Below are 19,605 nucleotides of genomic sequence, written 5' to 3' on the forward strand. Positions count from 1 at the left end.
CTCAAAGTGACATCTAGACTGGCATTTGAGCAAAAACGGGGCACCAGGACCCAGTCAAGCTGACACAAAATTAATCATCACAAACACCATTACCCATCTGGACCAGTGTGCAGTTTTTGTATGGAGCCACTAAGTTAGATATCCTGTTCATATCCTGCTCTTCTTCCTTTTGCAGAGAAAAAAATTCCCGCTCTGCAATTGCATCAGATCAACAGGAAGCTCTAATTTTGTGGAAAGAGGGCTACATTTAACCCTTCCAGAATCATTGCCCAGAGGTGTGCACTGATTGAGCAGAGACAAGCTTCCTAACCTGCAGACGATGCAAGGGAACAAGAAGTGCATGGATGGGTTCAGTGACTCCTCGAGCATCGGCAGTGTGCTAGATGATGCAGACAGGGAGGTGAGCAGCCTCACAGACCGGGCATTCCGGAGTTTGTGCATCTCAGAAGACACGTCTTTCAGTGACTCTGACCTGGCCCTGTCCCCAGATATCGGCCGCCAGGTGTTTGGGAATTTTCACCAGGGAATGGTGAGCCACACCCACAGAAAAAGTGGCATTTGGAGCCAGTTACCATCACAAGGCTCAGAACATGCAGGCTGGGCAGCCACATTCCAACAGCTACCTAAGTATGTTCAAGGAGAGGAAAAGTATCCCAAAAGCAGCCCCCCACTGGCACCAACCCAAAGAAGACTGGAGGTGCCAGTTTCTGGCCTGAGGAATAGCAACAAGCCTATTTCCAAAGTATCCTCACTAATTAAATCTTTTGACAGGACTGAGAGCCAACAATGTGATAGCAGGCCTCCAGCTATCAAAAATCCCCCCCAATTTGCTCCCCTTCCAGAGAGTGGTGTCAACTTCTGCTTTGATTCTGCTTTTTTGACTGTCAGGAGGGTACCTGCAGAAGTCTCCAGCACCCGTCAGAATAGCCATCAGCCTGGTAGAAAGCATGGAGAGCAAGAGTCCCCCAAGAGTCCTGAAATGGCCTGTCAGGGCTCTAGTAGCTTCCTCCCAACATCCGAAAACTCATTGGAATCCAAGTTCCCCTCTCCACCCCACAAACCAGCCATGGGAGAGCCTGGAAGAAGCAAAGAGTGGGGTCGGAAAAGCACCTTCCTTCATAGTGAAAACAGTGCTTTTGAGTCCTGGAGCACCCACCAACCAAGGCTACTGGAGAGAAAGGACCCTGCTGAGGCTGTCCCTGAAAAAAAATTACCCAAACATTATGAGGACACACTCTTGTTAAGAGAGTCCCAGGCCCCTGAGCACAAAGTCTCTCCCTGCCAACTCCGGGCCAGCTGTGCTCAAGAAGAGAACATAGTGACAGCAGGTGGTCTTTCCACATCTGGACTGTGGAGATCTAGGGACCCAGGAGATCAGGTATTCCCTATGGAGGAAAAAGCTTCCAGCTCAAAACCTGAGCCTCAGGTGAAGTTGACCCAGCCCCCATGGAGGAAACCAAAGACTCGCAAAGGAGGGAAAGGAAGTGTACAAGATGCTTCAGAAGAGAAGCAGACCAACAGGAGAGACCCAGCCTTATATACAAAGCACAATTCCTTGGGACAGTTTCCAGAAAATGATGCTCTTGACAATGCTGTGGACCCCAATGACTGTTACAGTCCTCCTTTTAACATCAGTGAGCTTCTCACCCCCATCATACCCACCAAGCATGCCCTGGATTCATCCAACAGCCCACCAGCGGAGGAAACCCCATTACTCCCAGGACAGCTGAACGGATACAAAGAGAAGGAACTCAGTGAGTGTCTGTCTCGGGACAGCTACAAATCCAAAGCCCCTAGCCTCCTGTTCAACCTCAAGGATGTGCGGAAGTGCGTTAAGAGCACATACAGTCCCTCGCCTCTCTTAAAAGGCCTAGATGAGAAAACCAAAGACAAGCAAGAACCCATGATCAATGGCATTGTCCTTCCCAACGGGCTTGAGGAAAGCCCCCAAAAGGAGCTTTCTAAGGAGAGACTAGCTGACCCTCCTTTTCAGTCTCATGTCAGTACCCAGAAGGACCCTAAAGCTGATCCTGGTGCAACCTCTGCAGACAAATATCTAACTGTTAGCTCACCTCCAGCTATTGCCAAAGCACCCTTCTGTGTCAACAATGGGGAGGCTGCCAACCAGAACAGCTATGAGAAGGACACCACCAAGGAAGATTCAGATTTGGGTGCTGCCAGGTCCAGCTGGTGTCCAGACTCCAGGGAACACTGCCCCAGTAAGCACCTGTCCCTGAAGCTTTGCAGCAGAGAGCCTGAGGTAGGGAGGCCTGTGGGTCAACTGAAGACCCCCAGCCTAGAGAACGGGTTCTCGAGATCTGTCTCTCAAGAGACAGAACTTCAGAGAGAGGCAGGACTTCAGAATCCTAACTTCGGCCAGAAATTCTCCCCAGAGCCCTTTTCTCACGAGGAGGAAGATGTATTTTACAGTGACAGCCAGTCTGATTTTATGCCTGGCCTCAAAAGTAAGGCCAAATTCAGCACCAGCTCTTCAGATCAGTCCTTTGCCTCATTTGAGGACCAGCAAAAGACATGGTTCACTGAGAGCCAGTGGGAAGACAGGAAGAATGATGTGAGTACAGGTGACAGTCAGAAGGATGAGAAAGAGAAAGTGCTGCGCAAAGATGAGCTACAGTACTGTGCCCTAAGTAATGGGCACACTTGCATGGAGGAACATAGCAAGAGGGAAACATTGCAAGGAGAAGGCAAACGTGTGTCTGGAGGGAGACCCAGGAAGCCATCAAGGGAGGAAGCTAATTGCAGAGGCACTTGGATTAGGGGAAGTAGGGATGTGGCCCTTTCACAGGCCAAAGTCCTTACCCCCTCACCATCTTCCACTTCAAACAAGCACATACTGTTTACAATCAAAGACAACACCCTCAGGGCCACCCCTGTAATAAAACCTATTATGCTGCCCCTTCTGAGGGCTTTGTCCTCAGAGGACCCACTGGGAAGTGATCACAAAGAGGAGGAATTGCCAAGGCCAGGCTGGAGCAATGATGCTGGTCTTTGTGCCCCCAACAGCCAGGAAATGCCCAGCACCCCAACACCCTCTGGCATGAGGGGCCCGCACTTAAAGCCTGTGGCCTGCAAGAGCACGGAGGACCATGGGTGGGTTTCCAGTGTGGCCAGGATGGAGACAAAGGGGAATGTCTCATCTGTCCCACTCGCAGCAGAGGGCGATGGGCTGAAGCCACCCCTAGATGCTGCATGCAAGGTTGTGGTGAACAATGGCAAGAGCAATTCCACAGACCAGGGGAAGCCGGAGGCTCCAAGGTGCATCCCCGTGATCGCTTTGCCTGAAACTGACTTACAAGACCAGCCACCCCCACAGCAGCTCAGAACCTCTTGGGAAGAGCAGACACAGGATTTCAAAAGTCACCTTTTGTCTACACCTAGAGCAGAGCCCCCAGGGAGAAAATTGCCCCCTGGCGAGGTGGCAACTTCCCCCAATACTAGCTCTCTTGAGGAGAGCAGTGCATACTCCCCTGCTGCCAGCAGCATTTGGGATGATGCTTCTCAGGGTCCCAGTGAACTGGGCCTGATGCCAGGGGAGCCCTCCCATGCCAGCCCCTGGGCCAACCCCAGCCCTGCCAGGGTTGCTCGCAGGGAGGACCTGACACATGCTTTCACATGGGAAGCCAGTTCTGACCCCCAGCTTGAGCAATCAGCAGAAGACCTCAGGACACTCTCCCCAAGAGGTTCATTGCTGGACGTGGCCACCGACTCAACAGTCTTCCCTGAAAAAGAAGAGCCTTCTGCTCACCTAGAAAGAGTGGCTGCTAAGCCACCAGCAGTCCCACCCAAAACAGAGAAGGCCCTGAGGCGTGCAAAGAAGCTGGCAAGCAAGAGGAGAAAGACTGACCAGACACAGGAAATGCATGGCAAACCCCAGGAGGAAAAGCCCTGCCTGGAAGACTCAGAGCACAGGCCTTCATCCCCCAGAGAGAGGCTGCTGCCCAGGTTCCCCGCAGTCCATGCCCTGCCCCTTCCCCTGCACCGCCACTCAGTGTCCACCTTCTCAGAGCCTGTTGGGAGGCAGCCTGGGGAGTCCCAGTCCCTCATGCCCCTACTCCCTTACCCTGCTACCCAGAAGGTCCTCCAAGACCCCCAATCTGGAGAGTACTTCGTCTTCGATCTGCCACTTCAGGTGAAAATCAAGACCTTCTATGACCCAGAGACAGGCAAATATGTCAAGGTTCCCATCCCATCTTCTGAGGAGGGGTCCCCTGAGCCACAACTGATGGACATGCTTGCTGCCCCCTACATGCTTTACCCTGGCATCCGGGCCCTGCCCACAACGGCCTTGATGCCACTGCGCTGCTCCTCTCAGCTCTCTGCCCCCACCTTCCTAAGGCAGGGCTCTAGTATCACTGAGGCAGCCTGCCCTGGGTCTCAGAGCACCTACAATGCTGGCCCACAGGCAGCCTCTGGGCCTCACAGCAACCCTGCCCATCACAGTGCAGGCCAGGGTGCCAGTGAGTCTCCCCAGATCCCAGGGGAGGCGGGAGTAGACGCTCCAAGCCTGGGCATCATCTCCATCGACAATCTAGAGGACTTTGCCACAGAAGACATTTCTTGAGAATTACAGCAGACTAACACGCCCACAACAAACCCAGAAGAGCTTAGTTCCCTCTCCCCCAGAACAATCAATTGCTTACACACACACATACATACACCACATGTTTAGCCATTTGAGATCCTCAAAATCTCAAAGGAAGTGAAGATCTTGACAACACCCCACCTCAAGGGCACCCCCATGGCTCCCCTCCCTGGAAAGGTATTGCTTGCATGACTTGGCCCTTCCGAGCCCCTTCTGAGCCCCTTCCCAGCCCCCATATCTTCTCCACTCCTTTTCCCTTCTCCTTCCTTCCTTTCTGTCCTCCTCTGGCCATGCCACTGAGGTGCATCCAGCCCTGACTCCTAGGGGCTATTCAGCTCTAGCACCTGACCCACTCCTTTTAAAGGGCAGGCTGACGCTGCCAGAAACACTGCACTGAACCCTGTGAGGCAGGCAGACCACCCAGCACACCCCCTCGGGGTCAGACATAGCACTGAGGGCAACTTCATCCTGTCACTCTGAGACAGCAGCCATTACCAGCTCAGCTCAGGTGGAAGTGGCTGAGGACTGACACAAGGCAATATGGCAGAAATGTTTATTTGAATAGAATGGTTTTTCTTTACTGAGAAAACTTTCCTCTGAAAGCTGTTTTCTGATAAAGAAAAGGCTACCTTTTAAAAAGTGAAACAAGTTTATAGATGTGGTTCTGTCACTGGATTCCTGTCTCTTCTGTGGACAGTGGTGTGTCTCAGCTGGTAAGTAAAGGGCCATGTGCCCTCCAGGCCATCCACCTCAGCCTGTGGGCCATGCAGGGTCTTCACGTGTGAACAGATCAGCAGCCTCAGCATTCCCTCCTCGATCATTCAACCCCTGTCCGCATCTTCTCGGGGCCAGGACCTCCACTGTTGCTGGGAGGCAAAGATGAGAAGGACCCAAGGCAGCCATTAAGGATAACCTGGTATCTGAGTCAGGCCCTGATTATCTCAATTTAGTGACCAGTAGCTGTGCTCTGTGCGCAACAGGAAATTATATTTGGGGATTTGGAAGAAAGTATCTGAACCAACTCAAGAGAACAGAATGCAATAACCACCTCTGCACCTTTGAGAACAGTGCAGGTGCATGAGAAGAGGCCCACTGTGGGCAACCATTCTGGGGGAAGAGGCAGGCCAATCCTCATGGGCTGCCACTGGGGGCTTCCACTGAAGCCTCTTCATTCTTGGGATGAGGGAAAGACGGAGACGAAAGTGTCCCCCTCCTTGTTTAAAAGGGCAGCTAAGGAGGGAACCACATAAAATATATTGTCCTTGGGTGGGTTTGGGGGTGGGTGTTTTTTTTTGGTTTGTTTGTATTTTTTGTTTTGTTTTTGGAGGGAGGCCATTTTGCACAGATGCTGTTTCCAGGATGGGAAGATGAGGAAGCACCCATCTCAGCAAGTCCCCAATTCACACAAACACAAGGGTTTGAACATATTCCAAGTCTCTGATTTGGATTCAGAATTTTATATCTGTTCCTTTTCCCAACAAGTGTGGTAACACCTTAATTTCATTGTGAAAATACCACCCCAATCCCCCAGCCCAATGCCATAAACTCTGTCTACACCCAGTGAGTCAGCTAAATGATGATTCAGGAGTGCAGGTAGCCAGGCCATTGTCTGTGAAGCCTGGCTCCCACCAGTCACACACACATCAGGATGCAAATGAAATTGTGACCTTGGCTCCACCAAATCACCAAGTGTCCTCTTCACCTCTTTTCATCTTACTTAAGTAGGAAAATCAATATCTCATTTTAAAATTCTCAAGATCACGGAAGAGAATTCCCTAACAAAACAAATATCCTTCATTAAAAACAACCATGTCCCCACAAGGAAAAATATACTTTATAACAGGGAAACTTATATTTGGGGAAGCAGCCATCTTCTGTCTTAAAAGCAATATGAGCAAAGCTATCGATGGAGCTGAAAATATAAAGGTAGACATTTGGAAGTCAAAGTCAGCTTCCCAGTTCTCTTTGCCCCTGTGTATGCAAAAGAGGAGTAGGGCATCTGGTGGAATACAACATCTATTCATATCAGAGAATAGGGACACCTGGCTCCCCAGCAAGTCAGCTAGAAGGTAGGTCTCTATCACTTACAGCAAAGTGCTATGTCCCTATGTTCCTAAGAAGCAGATAAGTTTGCCTTTAGGGGACAAAAGTCAGTGGAGACCAACTCATTTGCAAATAGTCCTCTCCTATTTCTCTTACAAACATTTTTAGAATCCCTGATCTGTGCCAGGCACTTTACTGCTCACTGGATATACCAAGATAGTAAGATTTGGTCTCTGCACCCAAGGAATTAAAATCTAACAGAGAGGAAAGACCATTACAGTCCCATGTGGTAAGTCATTTAATAGGGTGGTCTGAGGAGTACCTAGCCCTACCTGGAAGGAAAAGGGACTTTGTACAGAAAGCTAAGTCAGGAAACACAAAGTACTGCATTATTTTATGAAGAAACCAGAATTTCCCCAGCTTTAATCTATGTATCAAAAATGGATAACATTTGTTAAATACTAATAGATTGTCTTACCATATCAAAATGTATCAGTTTAGCTAATGTTCTTCAGCATTTCTAATCAGCACAAAAATGGAGCCACTGTAACCTCCCAGGATAGACCTTTGTTGATGTCCTTTAGCTTCTGAAATAATATTTCCCTCACCTGAGTCGCCTAGAAAAATCTCTATTTCTACCATGGTGTTCAATAGGATATTGGTAAGAATTGTGAAAACATTGTTTGTGGAAACGGTAGGCAAGGCCATGCCGGCATCTTCTGTTTAGTGTACTGCCCCTTTACTATGTTTTGGCCCCTCTAATATCTCCTGGAGAGGGGACATAAATAGAATACCTCCAGGGAATAATCAAAGGTACTGGAGCTGTTCAGCGGAAAATGACCAAAAGTTCACCCCTGAGCAGGGAGTTTTAAGTTTGGCCTCTGTACTTACAACAACCCTATAGGAGGTGATCTCATCAGCCTCATGTTATCCCAAGGTCACACAGTCACTAAGTGAGTGGCCAAGCTAGGGACTCAGGTCTCCCTCACTATTGGACACTCTTAACCCTCAGTTCCGGCTTCTGTAAGTATAGTTGATGAACCAATGACCTTCACATCACCAGGGAGCTTGTTAGAGACCGAGAATCTTAATCTGCATTTTCACAAAATTGCCCAGTAATTCATTTGCACATTAAACTGTGAGAAGTGCTAGTAGCCTCTGTTTAGCCTAGAAAGGAAAATGTTTAGGGGAGAGGCATTTATGTCTTCATGTGTCTACGACATTGCCATGGTCAAGAAAAGAGACACTTGCACATCGGGGTAGTAGAGTCACACTCACTGTAAGAAAGGCATTTCTAATGACCACAACTATCTCCATACAGTGAGACTGGCTTGGGAAAACTAAGCTGCCCATCACTAGAGAGGTACAATAGAAGTTGATGACCCCTTTCCTAAGACGTCAAAGGAGCCTAACTACATCTTTTGAGACTTTAGTCTACATGTGGGGCTCTTATATGCCAATGTCATGGATCCAAAAGTCTAAACAGGGGAGGCCCATGAGTGAAACATAAGATAAGACATTTGCCTATTAAAGAGGAGCTCTAAAAAAACCTGAATTGCATGCATGTCAAAAGTATTTTGTCCCAGATCACAATGTGACATTAAACACAATTGTCTTGTGTGGACCTTCCACATCATTCAAATATAAAGTCCAACATGAGCAGAGAGAGCTCCAGACCATGTCACCAGAACCTATCACCACCTGCTTACACATCTTCAGTATCATCCCAGCAGAGTCTTCTGAGCAGAGTTTCTCCCTTGCATGGGGACTCTGGGTGGGTCCAGGATAGGAGCTGACCCTGGTGGTGGTTCTCTCCCTCACATCTCCCAACAGGATGCCCAAATCTACCTGACTTTACAAATGCCTGGGCACCTATTAACAAGACATTCCAGGCCCCACTTCTAATTCAGCTCATCGACTGTCCAAATGTGGGGAAAGAATAGCTGCAGATAGAAAAGCTTCCCATAGACCATGAGCACCCAGATTCATAAACACCATCCAGAGCAGACTTCCTGCACATGGGCCCAACACAGATGGCCAGGCACTGGCCACACCCTGAGGTCTGGGTGTGGAGGAAGAGCACATTTGTATTTGCCTGTGAACAGGGGGAATACAGAGGAGCCACCTTCTCCAGGTGGAAAGTTGTGAATGAGCCAAAGCACAGCCAGGCTGTAAGACTGTCCAGCAAGGCCACCAGCCCTGCTCAGAGTCAGGCCCAGGCATGCCCTGAAACTCACAAAGGAGGCTGTGGACTGATCTTTCTCACAGGGACGAGGAAAGGCACTGTGCGGAATAAGGCTCCCTTCTGACATGGTAAAGCCAGTGCTCCAACTAGACAAGAAGATGTTGGAGGATTAAAGAGCTACACCCACCACCATCTCCAAGTAGAGCCAGACTTTCTGTGTTCATCACTTGTTCAAATGCAGTTGAGTTTTTAAGTCTTTTTACTGCTCTGGCATTGTTTTCAAGCCCTAGATCATTCTGGGTACTGCCACACTGATACCATTTTTCCAGGTCCTTCCATGTCATTGGTTTGCCTACTGGGTCCCAGCCCTGACCCCTTGCTCTCATTTCCATCCTTCCCAAGCTCATAGGCAGGCACTCCTTGCTCTCGTTTGAGCCATCTCATCCTTCTCACAATAATGTCTCTCAGGTACTATGTCATATTTTCCTCTGAATTTAGAAAATTTTAGGCTGATGTGCTCTTTTTTCATTTTTACAAACACTAGATTAAATGATCAGTCTTTTTCAATATCCCTGTACTTTTACCAACCCATTCTTCCCTACTAATAAAAACTGAAGGTGTCAGTAAGCCAAGTAAAGAATCAATCAAATGGTCTGCTAGCAAAGACTCACAACAAACATTGTTGTAAGTGGAGTCACTTTCTCTGCCCTTTCTTGCACTGGTAGCTTGTGTATCTGCATTAGAAATACACCCATGGGCCCTCCATCTACCAGGTGATCCATGGAATGCACCTCCCATCTGCCCTGACCCACGTATTTATTATATCTCCACCGCCTAGTGTGCTGATATCCCAGAAGGTGGATACCTTTTGATGGAAACCTTCTGACCAATATTCAACATGACTAGTCATTAGGAAAATATAAATCAAAACCACAATGAGATATCACCTTACAGTCATTAGGGTGGCTACTATTAAAAACCTAGAAAACAAGTGTTGGCAAGGATATGGAGAAATTGGAATCCTTACATTACTGGTGGGAATGTAAAATGGTGCAGCTGCTATAAAAGACAGTGTGGTGGTTCCTCAAAAAAGCTAAACATAGAATTACCAGTAGGTCCAGAAATTCCACTCCTAGGTAGATACACAAAAGTACCAAAAGCAGAAACTCAGGTGTTTGTCAGATGTTTGTATGCCCCTATTCATAGCAGCACTACTCACGATAGCCAAAAAGGGGAAGCAACTCAACTGTCAGTCAACAGAAGAGTGGATAAAACAAAGTATGCTGTATACATAAAATGGAACATTGTTCAGCCTTAAAAAGGAAGGAAATTCTAGCACATGCTACAGCATGGATGATCCTTAATGACATCCTGCTGAGTGCTATAAGCCAGTCACCAAAGGACAAATACTGCATGATTCCACTTTTAGGAGATATCTGAGTAGTCAAATTCTTAGAGAAAAAAAATAGAATGGTGATTGACAGGGGCTGTGGGGAGAGTGGATCAGGAGTTGATGTGTAAAGGGTACAGAGTTTAAGTTGATAAAGATCAAAAATGTCTAGAGATGGATGGTGGTGAATATACTTAATGTACACTTATAAAATGGTTAAAATGGTAAATTTTATGATGTGTATTTTTGCCACAATTTTAAAAACAGAGTCGCCCCCCCCCCCCCCCAAAATAAAAAGCTCTTCAGCAGAAAAATATCTCATTCATTCTAAGGCCTCAGCACAGCGTTGGTGTTTAAAGGAAACAGTGCCCTTGTGGGGAGGAGCGGACTGGGCTCCACATTCCTCTGGAGACAAGGGCACAGGACCCAGCATAGGTCAGGATTCAAGATTGTGGGCCACATGGGCCTGCTCAGATCCACATTCTCACAATGGCAGAAAAACTATGCCTGACCCCACAGATAAAAATTAAGAAAAAGGAAACTCCAGGGCTCTGCCCCACAAACCAGGGACTCTCTGTCCTGGCTCCCATGCTTAGTAGCCACCCCTTAAGTGGCTCAAGCCACAGTCCTTGGCACCATCACCACTGCTTCCAGTCTTTTACCCCAATTCAATCAGACCCCAAACCTATCAATCCAATCTCCAGGAGTCTATCAGTGCATCATCATTCATCTGCACTCCACCTTCATCCCTCTCACCAACTGCTGACCCCTCACTCTCTCTACTCCTAATATGACCCCCTTCTAAATCCAAGGCTCAGAATAATGCCTCACTCTGACCCATAATGTTCTAGGGTTTCCTTCTAACTTCTGCAGAGTCAGACTTCAGGAGACGGCATGCAATGCTGTCACTTGCTGGATCCTTAGTCCTTGATGACCTCATCACCTTCCTGTTCCTACAGCTCCTTGGACTTCAGCTATACTGAGCTTCTTTGTCTTGACCTAATGAGCTATTCTCAGCCCTTTTCCCAGGAGGTAAGGGGAACTGTGTTCCCTCTTCCACTGGCCTGTGCCCAACAGAATTGACTCAGTGTACAGTTCTGAGGCCAGGCCAGAAAATTCCATGCCAGTTCCATCAGTTCCTGAAAAGTACTCTCTTCAAGTCCCCAGCTGCCACAGAGCAGTCCACATAACCTGGGTCACTCTGATGTAAATAAGCCAACACTGGCTCATGTGGAGATGCCCTGGAGAGGCCCTGAGACAATATGGAAAGAGAGGGAGAGACCCCAACCCTCCTGTTTCAGCTCTTGCCAATGACTTCCTGAGCCAGAACTACCTCATCAGTTGATCCCAGATTCCTAAACCATAAAACTGTGAGAAGTAATAAAATGACTGTTTTAAGCTACTAAATTTCAGAGTAGTTTATTATACACCAGCAGGTGACCAGCGCCCTCTCTTTCTCCCATCCTCCATTCCCTCTTCACTCTCACCTTCCTTGGACCCTTACCCTCTCTTGTCTAACTCCTTTGTTACCCTAAGTTCAACTACCTTAGACACCACATCCTCTACAAAGCCAACCCCAATGCCCCAGCTCCTGACTGTGCACCTCGCTTTCCAAGTGCACCAGCATATGCGCTTCCTTCATCACAGCATATGTTGTAACGGCCTACTTAACTGCTTTCTCACTCAATGGTCAGTTTTGAAGGAAGGAATCTTGCCTGTCCACATGATTGCTGCATCCCCAGTGCCAAGTCGAGCACAGGCAAGAGATAAACATCATTGAATTCAGTGGAATTCTTATTTTAAGTTGAAGTATTGAAGCCAGTAAAAATAATCTTTTAAAAGAGCAACCAATGTCATTTTTATCTTATTTACCTTCCCAACTAGCTGTTGACACAATGTATATAAGTCAACCCAATCTAAGCCAGAGCAGACACTGCTCTATGGGCCCACAAATGGGGTCTCAAGGACCCATATCCCAAGAACAGATAACCCATAAGTCAACATTCACACTTAACTAATGTTATTTGATGAAAAATTCCATACCTGCCAATAAAAGGAGGCCCAGAGTCTGATCCAGCACTCACAACAACATCCAAAACTCAAATACAGACCAGATTATTATTTTTTTTATTGATTATGCTGTTAAAGATGTCCCAATTTCTTTTCCCTTTGTTCCCCTCCACCCAGTGACACCCCTCCCTCCAACTGTCCCCCCTCCCTTAGTCCATGCCCATTAGTTGTGCATATAGTTCTTCTCAACATCTTCCTATCTACTCCACTCCCTCCTATGCTTCTTAATTCCTGCACTATCGCCCTCCCCTTTCTCCCTTCCCCCTCCCTGCCGACTTCCCCCCAATATGTTCCCCATACCTATGATTCTTTTCCCCCTCTTGTTGCCTACTTAGTTTGCCTTTGTTTCGATTTCCTAGCTTCTGTTCTTGTTTGTTGTGATACAGTTTTCATTTTAATGTTCATAGTTTTGATCCTCTTTCTTCTAAACAAGTCCCTTTAACATCTCATATAACAGTGGTTTGGATCTAATGAACTCCTTCGGTTTTAGTTTTTCCTGGAAGCACTTTTTCTGCCCTTCTATTCAGAATAACAGCTTCACTGGATAGAGGAATTGAGGTTGTAGGGTTTTGCCTTTCATTACTTTGAATATTTCTTGCCAGTCCCTTCTTGCCTGCAGAGTCTCCTTTGAGAAATCAGCTGATACTCTTATTGGGACCTCTTTGTACACAATTCTCTTCTTCTCTCTTGGTGCTTTTAAGATTCTCTCTTTATCCCTAATTTTTGACATTTCTATTATAATGTGTCTTGGTGTGGTCCTCCCTGAGTCATTTTTTTAGAACTCTCTATGCTTCCTGGACCTGTAATTCCACTTCCTTCCTGAAGTTAGGGAAGTTCTGCTTCATTATTTTTTCACATAAATTTTCAATTTCTAGTTCTTCCTCTTCATCTTCTGGCAACCCTATGATTTGGATGTTGGCCCACTTATAGCTGTCCCATAGGTTTCTGAGCCTCTCCCCATTTTCCTCACTTTTTATTTCCTCTTTCTGCACTGGTTGACTGTTTGTTCCTTCCCTATGTTCTGATTTGTTGATTTGATCCCTGGTTTTCCTTCCCTGACCACTAGTTTCAGATGTGTTTGGTTCATTTCAGCAGGACTAGTCTTCATTTCTTCCCCATCTTGTTTAAGATCTGCTGTTAGGTCTGTAAGCTTTCTTATAACTACAGCTCTGAACTGAGCCTCAGAAAGATTATCTATCTGCTGGTCTGATAGGTCAAATATTTGCTTTCTGGTCAACTGCGTGATTGGGAACTCTATCACGACATGTGCCATCCTAACAGTTTTTTGCTTCCTGGACAGGGCTGTCACACCTTCTATGCTATAGGGGGCAGAGCCCTGTGCACTCATCACAACCAAGCAACTCTTCTCACCATACTCTGGTGCTTTGTGTAGGGGCGGGGATCCAAGATGGATTCCTGCTATTCACTCTCCGCTGAGAGACCAAGAGCCTCCTCCTCTATCCCCACGCCCTCTGGGCCTCACAGTCTGAGGCAATGGGAGTCTGCTTTCCCCAGCATTGGAATGGCAAGCTGACGGGTTTGGTCTGCCACCAGGGGTGCTCTGCAGGCACTTCTTGCCTCCCCTTAAATATGGGTGTCTGTGCTTACCACTGTCCCACCACCTGTTGCCACAGCTGCCACCACCAGCACAACTTGACCTCTCCGCCCTGGCTTCGTCCCTCCTACCCTTCTGAACGAGTACCACTTCTTTATAACTTCATATGTTGGACTTCCATGTAGCTTTATTTTCTGGAATTTCTGGTTATTTCTAGTTATGTGGTAGTTTTAGACCTTCTTAGTTGTGGAGGGAGATGGAGTGTGTCAGTCTAGACCTCCATCTTGTCCAGAAGTTGGCACTAAATTATTATGTGGTTTTGTGATGATGAAATGATGAGGACATTGGACAAGCTGTATTAACTGGAGGTGGTGATTGCACATAACTTGAGTATTTACTGCCAGTGGAGAGCCTGGCATAAGGGCACAGCTTTCTGAAAAGCTGCATCACCTCAGCTGCCAAGTGGGAAGACAGGCTAGTACAGATAGGGTTTTAACTCTTAAGTCACCAAAGAAAAATCAAAAGTGCTCTTCTTCAGGATAAGGAGGGTAAATTAAGCTGATAATTTCTCTTCTCATTTTTCTTTAATCCGTTAAACTAATTTTAGTTTTACAGATGGAGAAATAAATATCATTACAGAAAAAAAAAATGGCTCTAAAAGATTCATAGCATTACTGTCTAAGGTGTCCACGTATCCAATTTTAATATTATCAAGCATGAAGCAGGTTTACAAAATTCTAGAGGAGATACTGCTTGACATCTTCACACCTCAAGTTCTCTATGAGTTTTGACACAAAGGGAACTCCTAATGGCCTTGGGAAATCAAATAAACCACAAAGAAATTTTTCACACCCCCAAAAGTTCCAACAGCTTCCTTTGCGCATGTTCATGAGACTTTAACTTAAAACTAGTTGACCTCAGCTAAGTACTTTGTTAAAGGAATACTGACCACACTGTATTCCCAGAGCATTCTATCTTTGCTGACCTTGCCAGCCCACCCAGTCCTGAGAAAAGAGTGTTCCTCTTATACTCTGCATGGCAGTGAGAGGGAGCAGGCAGAATAGAATACACAAAAACCAGGAGGAAAGAATGAAGAAGCCATATGCTATCACTTCTAAAAAATATTCACAACATATTTGAATCTAATATGAATCCTCCAGGCTAGTGGCAGAAGATGACAAGAAAAAGGGTTTTTCTGTGTAAATCTGAGCCTCATGTTTGATGACCTTGCAGATTTGTCAAAATAACTCTCAATGCAACTTTCTTCTCTCTGCCACTCTAACAAACCAAAAGAGATGTGTTCTTTCCAAGGTGACTTCAGTAGGTCCATCCAATTTGGCCATTTTAATTTAAACCAAGAGTATTTAAGGCCCTGACTGCTGTGGCTCAGTGGATTGAACATCGGCCTGCAAACCTAAGTGTCACTGGTTCGATTCCCAGACAGGGCATATTACTAGGTTGCACATCAGGTCCACAGTTGCGGGCACGTGAGAGGCAATCACACAGTGATGTTTCTCTCCCTGTTAAAAAAAAAAAAATAGTGCTTAAAAAAAAAAAAGAGTATTTATGGTTTTTCATAGGAACTTGGTATAAATAGGACTCTGCTTAAAAATTTTATCATATTTCATGAATAAGCCTTTATGAAACACTTAAATTAACTATTATAGCTGACTACACTATGCATCATGAAAGCCTGTCTCTTCTGTCTTCCCTCTCAGTAACAGGGATTCTTCTGCATTAAAAAACAGGATTGGAATCCTGGAAAGAAGGAAAGCAAACAAGGTAAATCTTATGATTTACCAGCTTATGGTCTGGAGGCAATTGCCAAGTTGCAGTACAGCAAGGGAGAACCCAAACAGAGACCCAGTGATCTGGCTTTGTGGATAGAGACATTAGAGTTTGGAAAGGCCAAGAAAACCAGAATTTTCAGGGAAGAGTACTGGGAAGGAGGGCACTAAAGAGAAGAAAAGCTCTGGAAATTTGCAGCGGGGTCCCCTCAAGCCTTTGCTGAGTAGTGATACACATATGTTTAAGCAGAAACCACCAAGTCCAGGAAAATAATTATGAGAAATGCATAGACAGAACAAGTCCAAGAGCTTACACAAACTTGGGAATTGTTCATATCCCACTAATCAGAACGAAAATACCTCCTAAGACACAGGACATTAGGTAGACTCTTCAGAAGGGCGTGACCTTAATAGTGGTCTAAATAAACCTTAAAATAAAGACTTTCTGACCTTAAAAAGCTTGAAAACAAACCTCTAAAGCTGTGGTATTCAATATGGGGGCCACCACCCAAACACAGCTACTTAAAACTATGCACTAGTCATAGAGAAGGTGCTCAAGAGCTGCTCATGAGTGATGGCTACCATTTTGAACAGCACAGATCACAGAACATTTCATCATAAGTAATTTCTAAGTGATCCAATGGATTCCAAGTAGCTTAGCTGATCACAAGACAAAACTCATCTCTATTTTAAGAATACAACAAAATCCAGCGACTAACAACATAAAACTCACCATGTTCAGTTACCAGTCAAATCATACTAGGCATGCAAAAAAAGTAGAAAATTATAATTCATAACTGAGGAACATTCAATAGAAACAAATTCTAAAATGAAAGAAAAATGGATGAGCATAATATATAGTAAGACAAGGATCCAAGATAGTGGCAGAGTAGGTGGAAACTACATTAATCTCCTACCAGGACCAAACTTTAATTACAACTAAATTATAGAAAAATCATCCTGAATAACCAACTGAACACTAGAGGGAGAAAAGCTTCATAACCAAGGACATACAGAAGAAACCATATTACCACAATAAGATTGGTGGGAAGTGCAGAGATGCAAGAGGGATTGCTGGGCTCCCACAGGTGGCAGCTGAAGTTCTGGAGGGATATTTCAGTGGCCAGAGGGATTCCCCCTGAGAAGTGTTTGGTCTAAACCCCAAGCTGGGTTCCCCAGCCTAGAGCATCAGAACCATGAAAGGAATCCAAATAATATCCAGCTATGAAAAGGGTGAGGTTTCTGTCCATTAAAGAGAGATGGCTAGAGACACAGAGAACCTCTTAAAGAGCCAACACACAATATTTTGTTTGCAGCCACTTACCCTGGGCTCTGGCAGAGGGAGGGTAGAGTGTACTAGAGCTGCATGAGGAGAGTCTGAGACTGGCAGCTGTAGGGAGAGAGCTGAAGCATCAGCAATCAGGATCCCTGTGCTGAGTCATTCCCCATACTGCAGAAGCCATCTTTCTCAGGCAGAGCATTCCCCTCTGGGTAGCATCAGCTTGAGGGGAAGCAATAGCCCCACCCACAAGAATCCATCTCACCCCACCCTGTTGAGCTTAAGCCTGGCTGCTGAGGAGTATAGCTGGATGCTATTTCAGAAATCAAGCTTAACAGAAAGTCTGCATGCAGAGAAAGATCTCTGGAAGCTCTGAGACTTTAGCTGACCCTCCCCAGGGCCCAATGCTAATAAAAGCCAGCTTTGGTGCACAGCTTGGTCCTTTCCACTTGCACTTACACCCAGTAGAGGGAGCCACAAGCTATGGATCACTGATAGCTCCAAACAGGTTGCCCAAAGCCAGTCACAGGCAGCATCTCACATAGGTCTGAAGCAGAGTCTTTGCAGACCTACCTAATATGTAGAAACAACACAGAGACAGCCAAAATAGGAAGACAAAGAAACAAACCGAAATAAAAGAAAGAGGGAATCCTCCAGGAGAAGATCTAAATGAACTATAGGGAAGCAATTCAGCAGATATAGAGTAATAATTATCAGGATACTCAACGGCATAAAAAAAGACATAGAAACTATAAAAAAGGACCAGTCAGAAATAAAGAATGCAATATCTGAAATAAATAATACACTGGAAGGAATAAACAGTAGGTTAGATGAAGCAGAGGACTGAATCAATGATTTGGAGACAAGGAAGAAAAAAACACCCAAGCAGAGCAACAAAAAAAAAAATAATAACTTTTTAACATGAGGAGAGTTTAAGAAATCTTTAGGACAACAAGACGTGTAACTACACCCACATCATGGGAATACCAGAAGGAGAAGAGAGTGGGCAATGGATTAAAAACCAATTTTAAGAAATAACAACCCCAAAACTTCCCTGATTTGGTGAAGGAAAAGACACACAAGTCCAAGAAGTTCAGAGGATCCCAAACAAAATGGGCAGAAAGAGGCCAACAACAAGACACATCATAATTAAAATGTCAAGGCTTGAAGACAAAAAGAGAATATTAAAAGCTGCAAGAGAAAAGCTATTAATTACCTACAAGAGAGCTCCCATTAGACTGTCATCCGATTTCTCAACAGAAACATTTCAGGTCAGAAGTGATTGTCATGAAATTTTCAAGGTGATGAAAAGCAAGGACCTACAACCAAGGCTACATTACCCAGCAAAGCTATCACTTAAAATTAAAGGATAAATAAAGAGCTTGCCAGGTGAGAAAATGCTAAAGGAGTTTGTAGACACAAAACCAGTACTTCAGCAAATTAAAGGGCTTGCTTTAAGAAGAAAAAAAAAGAAAGAATAAAAACAGAGGAAAATAGTTAAAAATAAAAGGAATAAAAATACACCTACCCATAATCACTTTAAATGTAATGGCTTAAATGCCCCAACCAAAAGACATAACATAGCTGAATGAATAAGAAAACAAAAGCATGTATATGCTGCCTCCAGGAGACCCACCTCATATCAAAAGATACAGACAAAAGGGGATGGAAAAAGATATTTCATGCAAATGAAAAGGAAAAAACAGCTGAGATAGCAGTACTTATGTCTAACAAAATAAACTTTAAAACCAAGTCTATAGTAGGAAACAAAGGACATTACATAATAATTAAGGGGACAATCCGACAAGAGGTTATAACCCTAGTAAACATTTATGCACACAAGGAGTATCTAAATAAGTAAAACAAATCTTGAAGGACATAGAAAGATTGACAGAAATACAATAATAGGGGATTTTATCATCCAATTGATTTCAATGGATAGATCTTCCAGGCAGAAAATCAACAAGGAGACAGAAACCTTAAATGAGATACTAGATCGGGTGGGTTTAATCAATATCATCAGAGAATGTAACCACAAAGCAGCAGAATGTACATTCTTTTCAAGTGCACATGGAACAGTTTCTAGGATAGACCACGTTAGGAAACAAAACAAGTCTCAATGAATTTAAGAAGATTGAAATCATATCAAGCATCTTCTCTGAATACAATCCTATAAAACTAGAAATCATCACAAAAGGAACACTGAAACATACACAAAGACATGAAAGCTAAATAACATCTTGTTTAACAATGAATGGGTCAACAGTGAGATCAAGGAAGATATCAAAAGATATCTTGAAACAGATGAAAATGAGGACACAACAACCCCAAATCTGTGGCACACAGGGCAAGTAATACTAAGAGGGAAATTCATAGCATTACAGGTTTATCTCAAAAAACAAGACAAGGCTCAAATAAATCATCTAACTTCACACTTAAAAGAACATGAAAAAGAGCAACAAACAAAGCCCAATGTGAATAGAAGGAAATAATAAAGATTAGAGCAGAAATTACAAAATAGAGTCCAAAAAAATAATAATACAAAAGACGAATGAATCCAAGAGTTGGTTATTGGAAAAGATCGACAAGATTGACAAACCTTTAACAAAACTCATCAAGAAAAAAAGAGGAAAAAATAAAAAAGAGGAGAAACAAGATGGCAGAAGAGTAAGTAGAAGCTACACTAACCTCCT

General features: G+C 44.9%; 1 protein-coding gene across 1 annotated transcript in view; it reads left to right on the forward strand.

The window, feature by feature from the left end:
* Nucleotides 1-5,795, forward strand: part of CUNH10orf71 (chromosome unknown C10orf71 homolog) — a 28,022-nt gene extending 22,227 nt beyond the window's left edge. Inside the window, exon 3 of the mRNA XM_090278359.1 lies at nucleotides 176-5,795. Within this exon, the coding sequence (XP_090134485.1) occupies nucleotides 320-4,582 (4,263 nt within the window). The 5' untranslated portion in view covers nucleotides 176-319 and the 3' untranslated portion in view covers nucleotides 4,583-5,795. The remainder of the gene's footprint in view (nucleotides 1-175) is intronic.
* Nucleotides 5,796-19,605: the final 13,810 nt, after the last annotated feature.

Source organism: Furipterus horrens, unplaced genomic scaffold, assembly GCF_987537825.1.
Source record: "Furipterus horrens unplaced genomic scaffold, mFurHor1.1.pri manual_scaffold_5, whole genome shotgun sequence".
Classification (NCBI taxonomy): Eukaryota; Metazoa; Chordata; class Mammalia; order Chiroptera; family Furipteridae; genus Furipterus; species Furipterus horrens.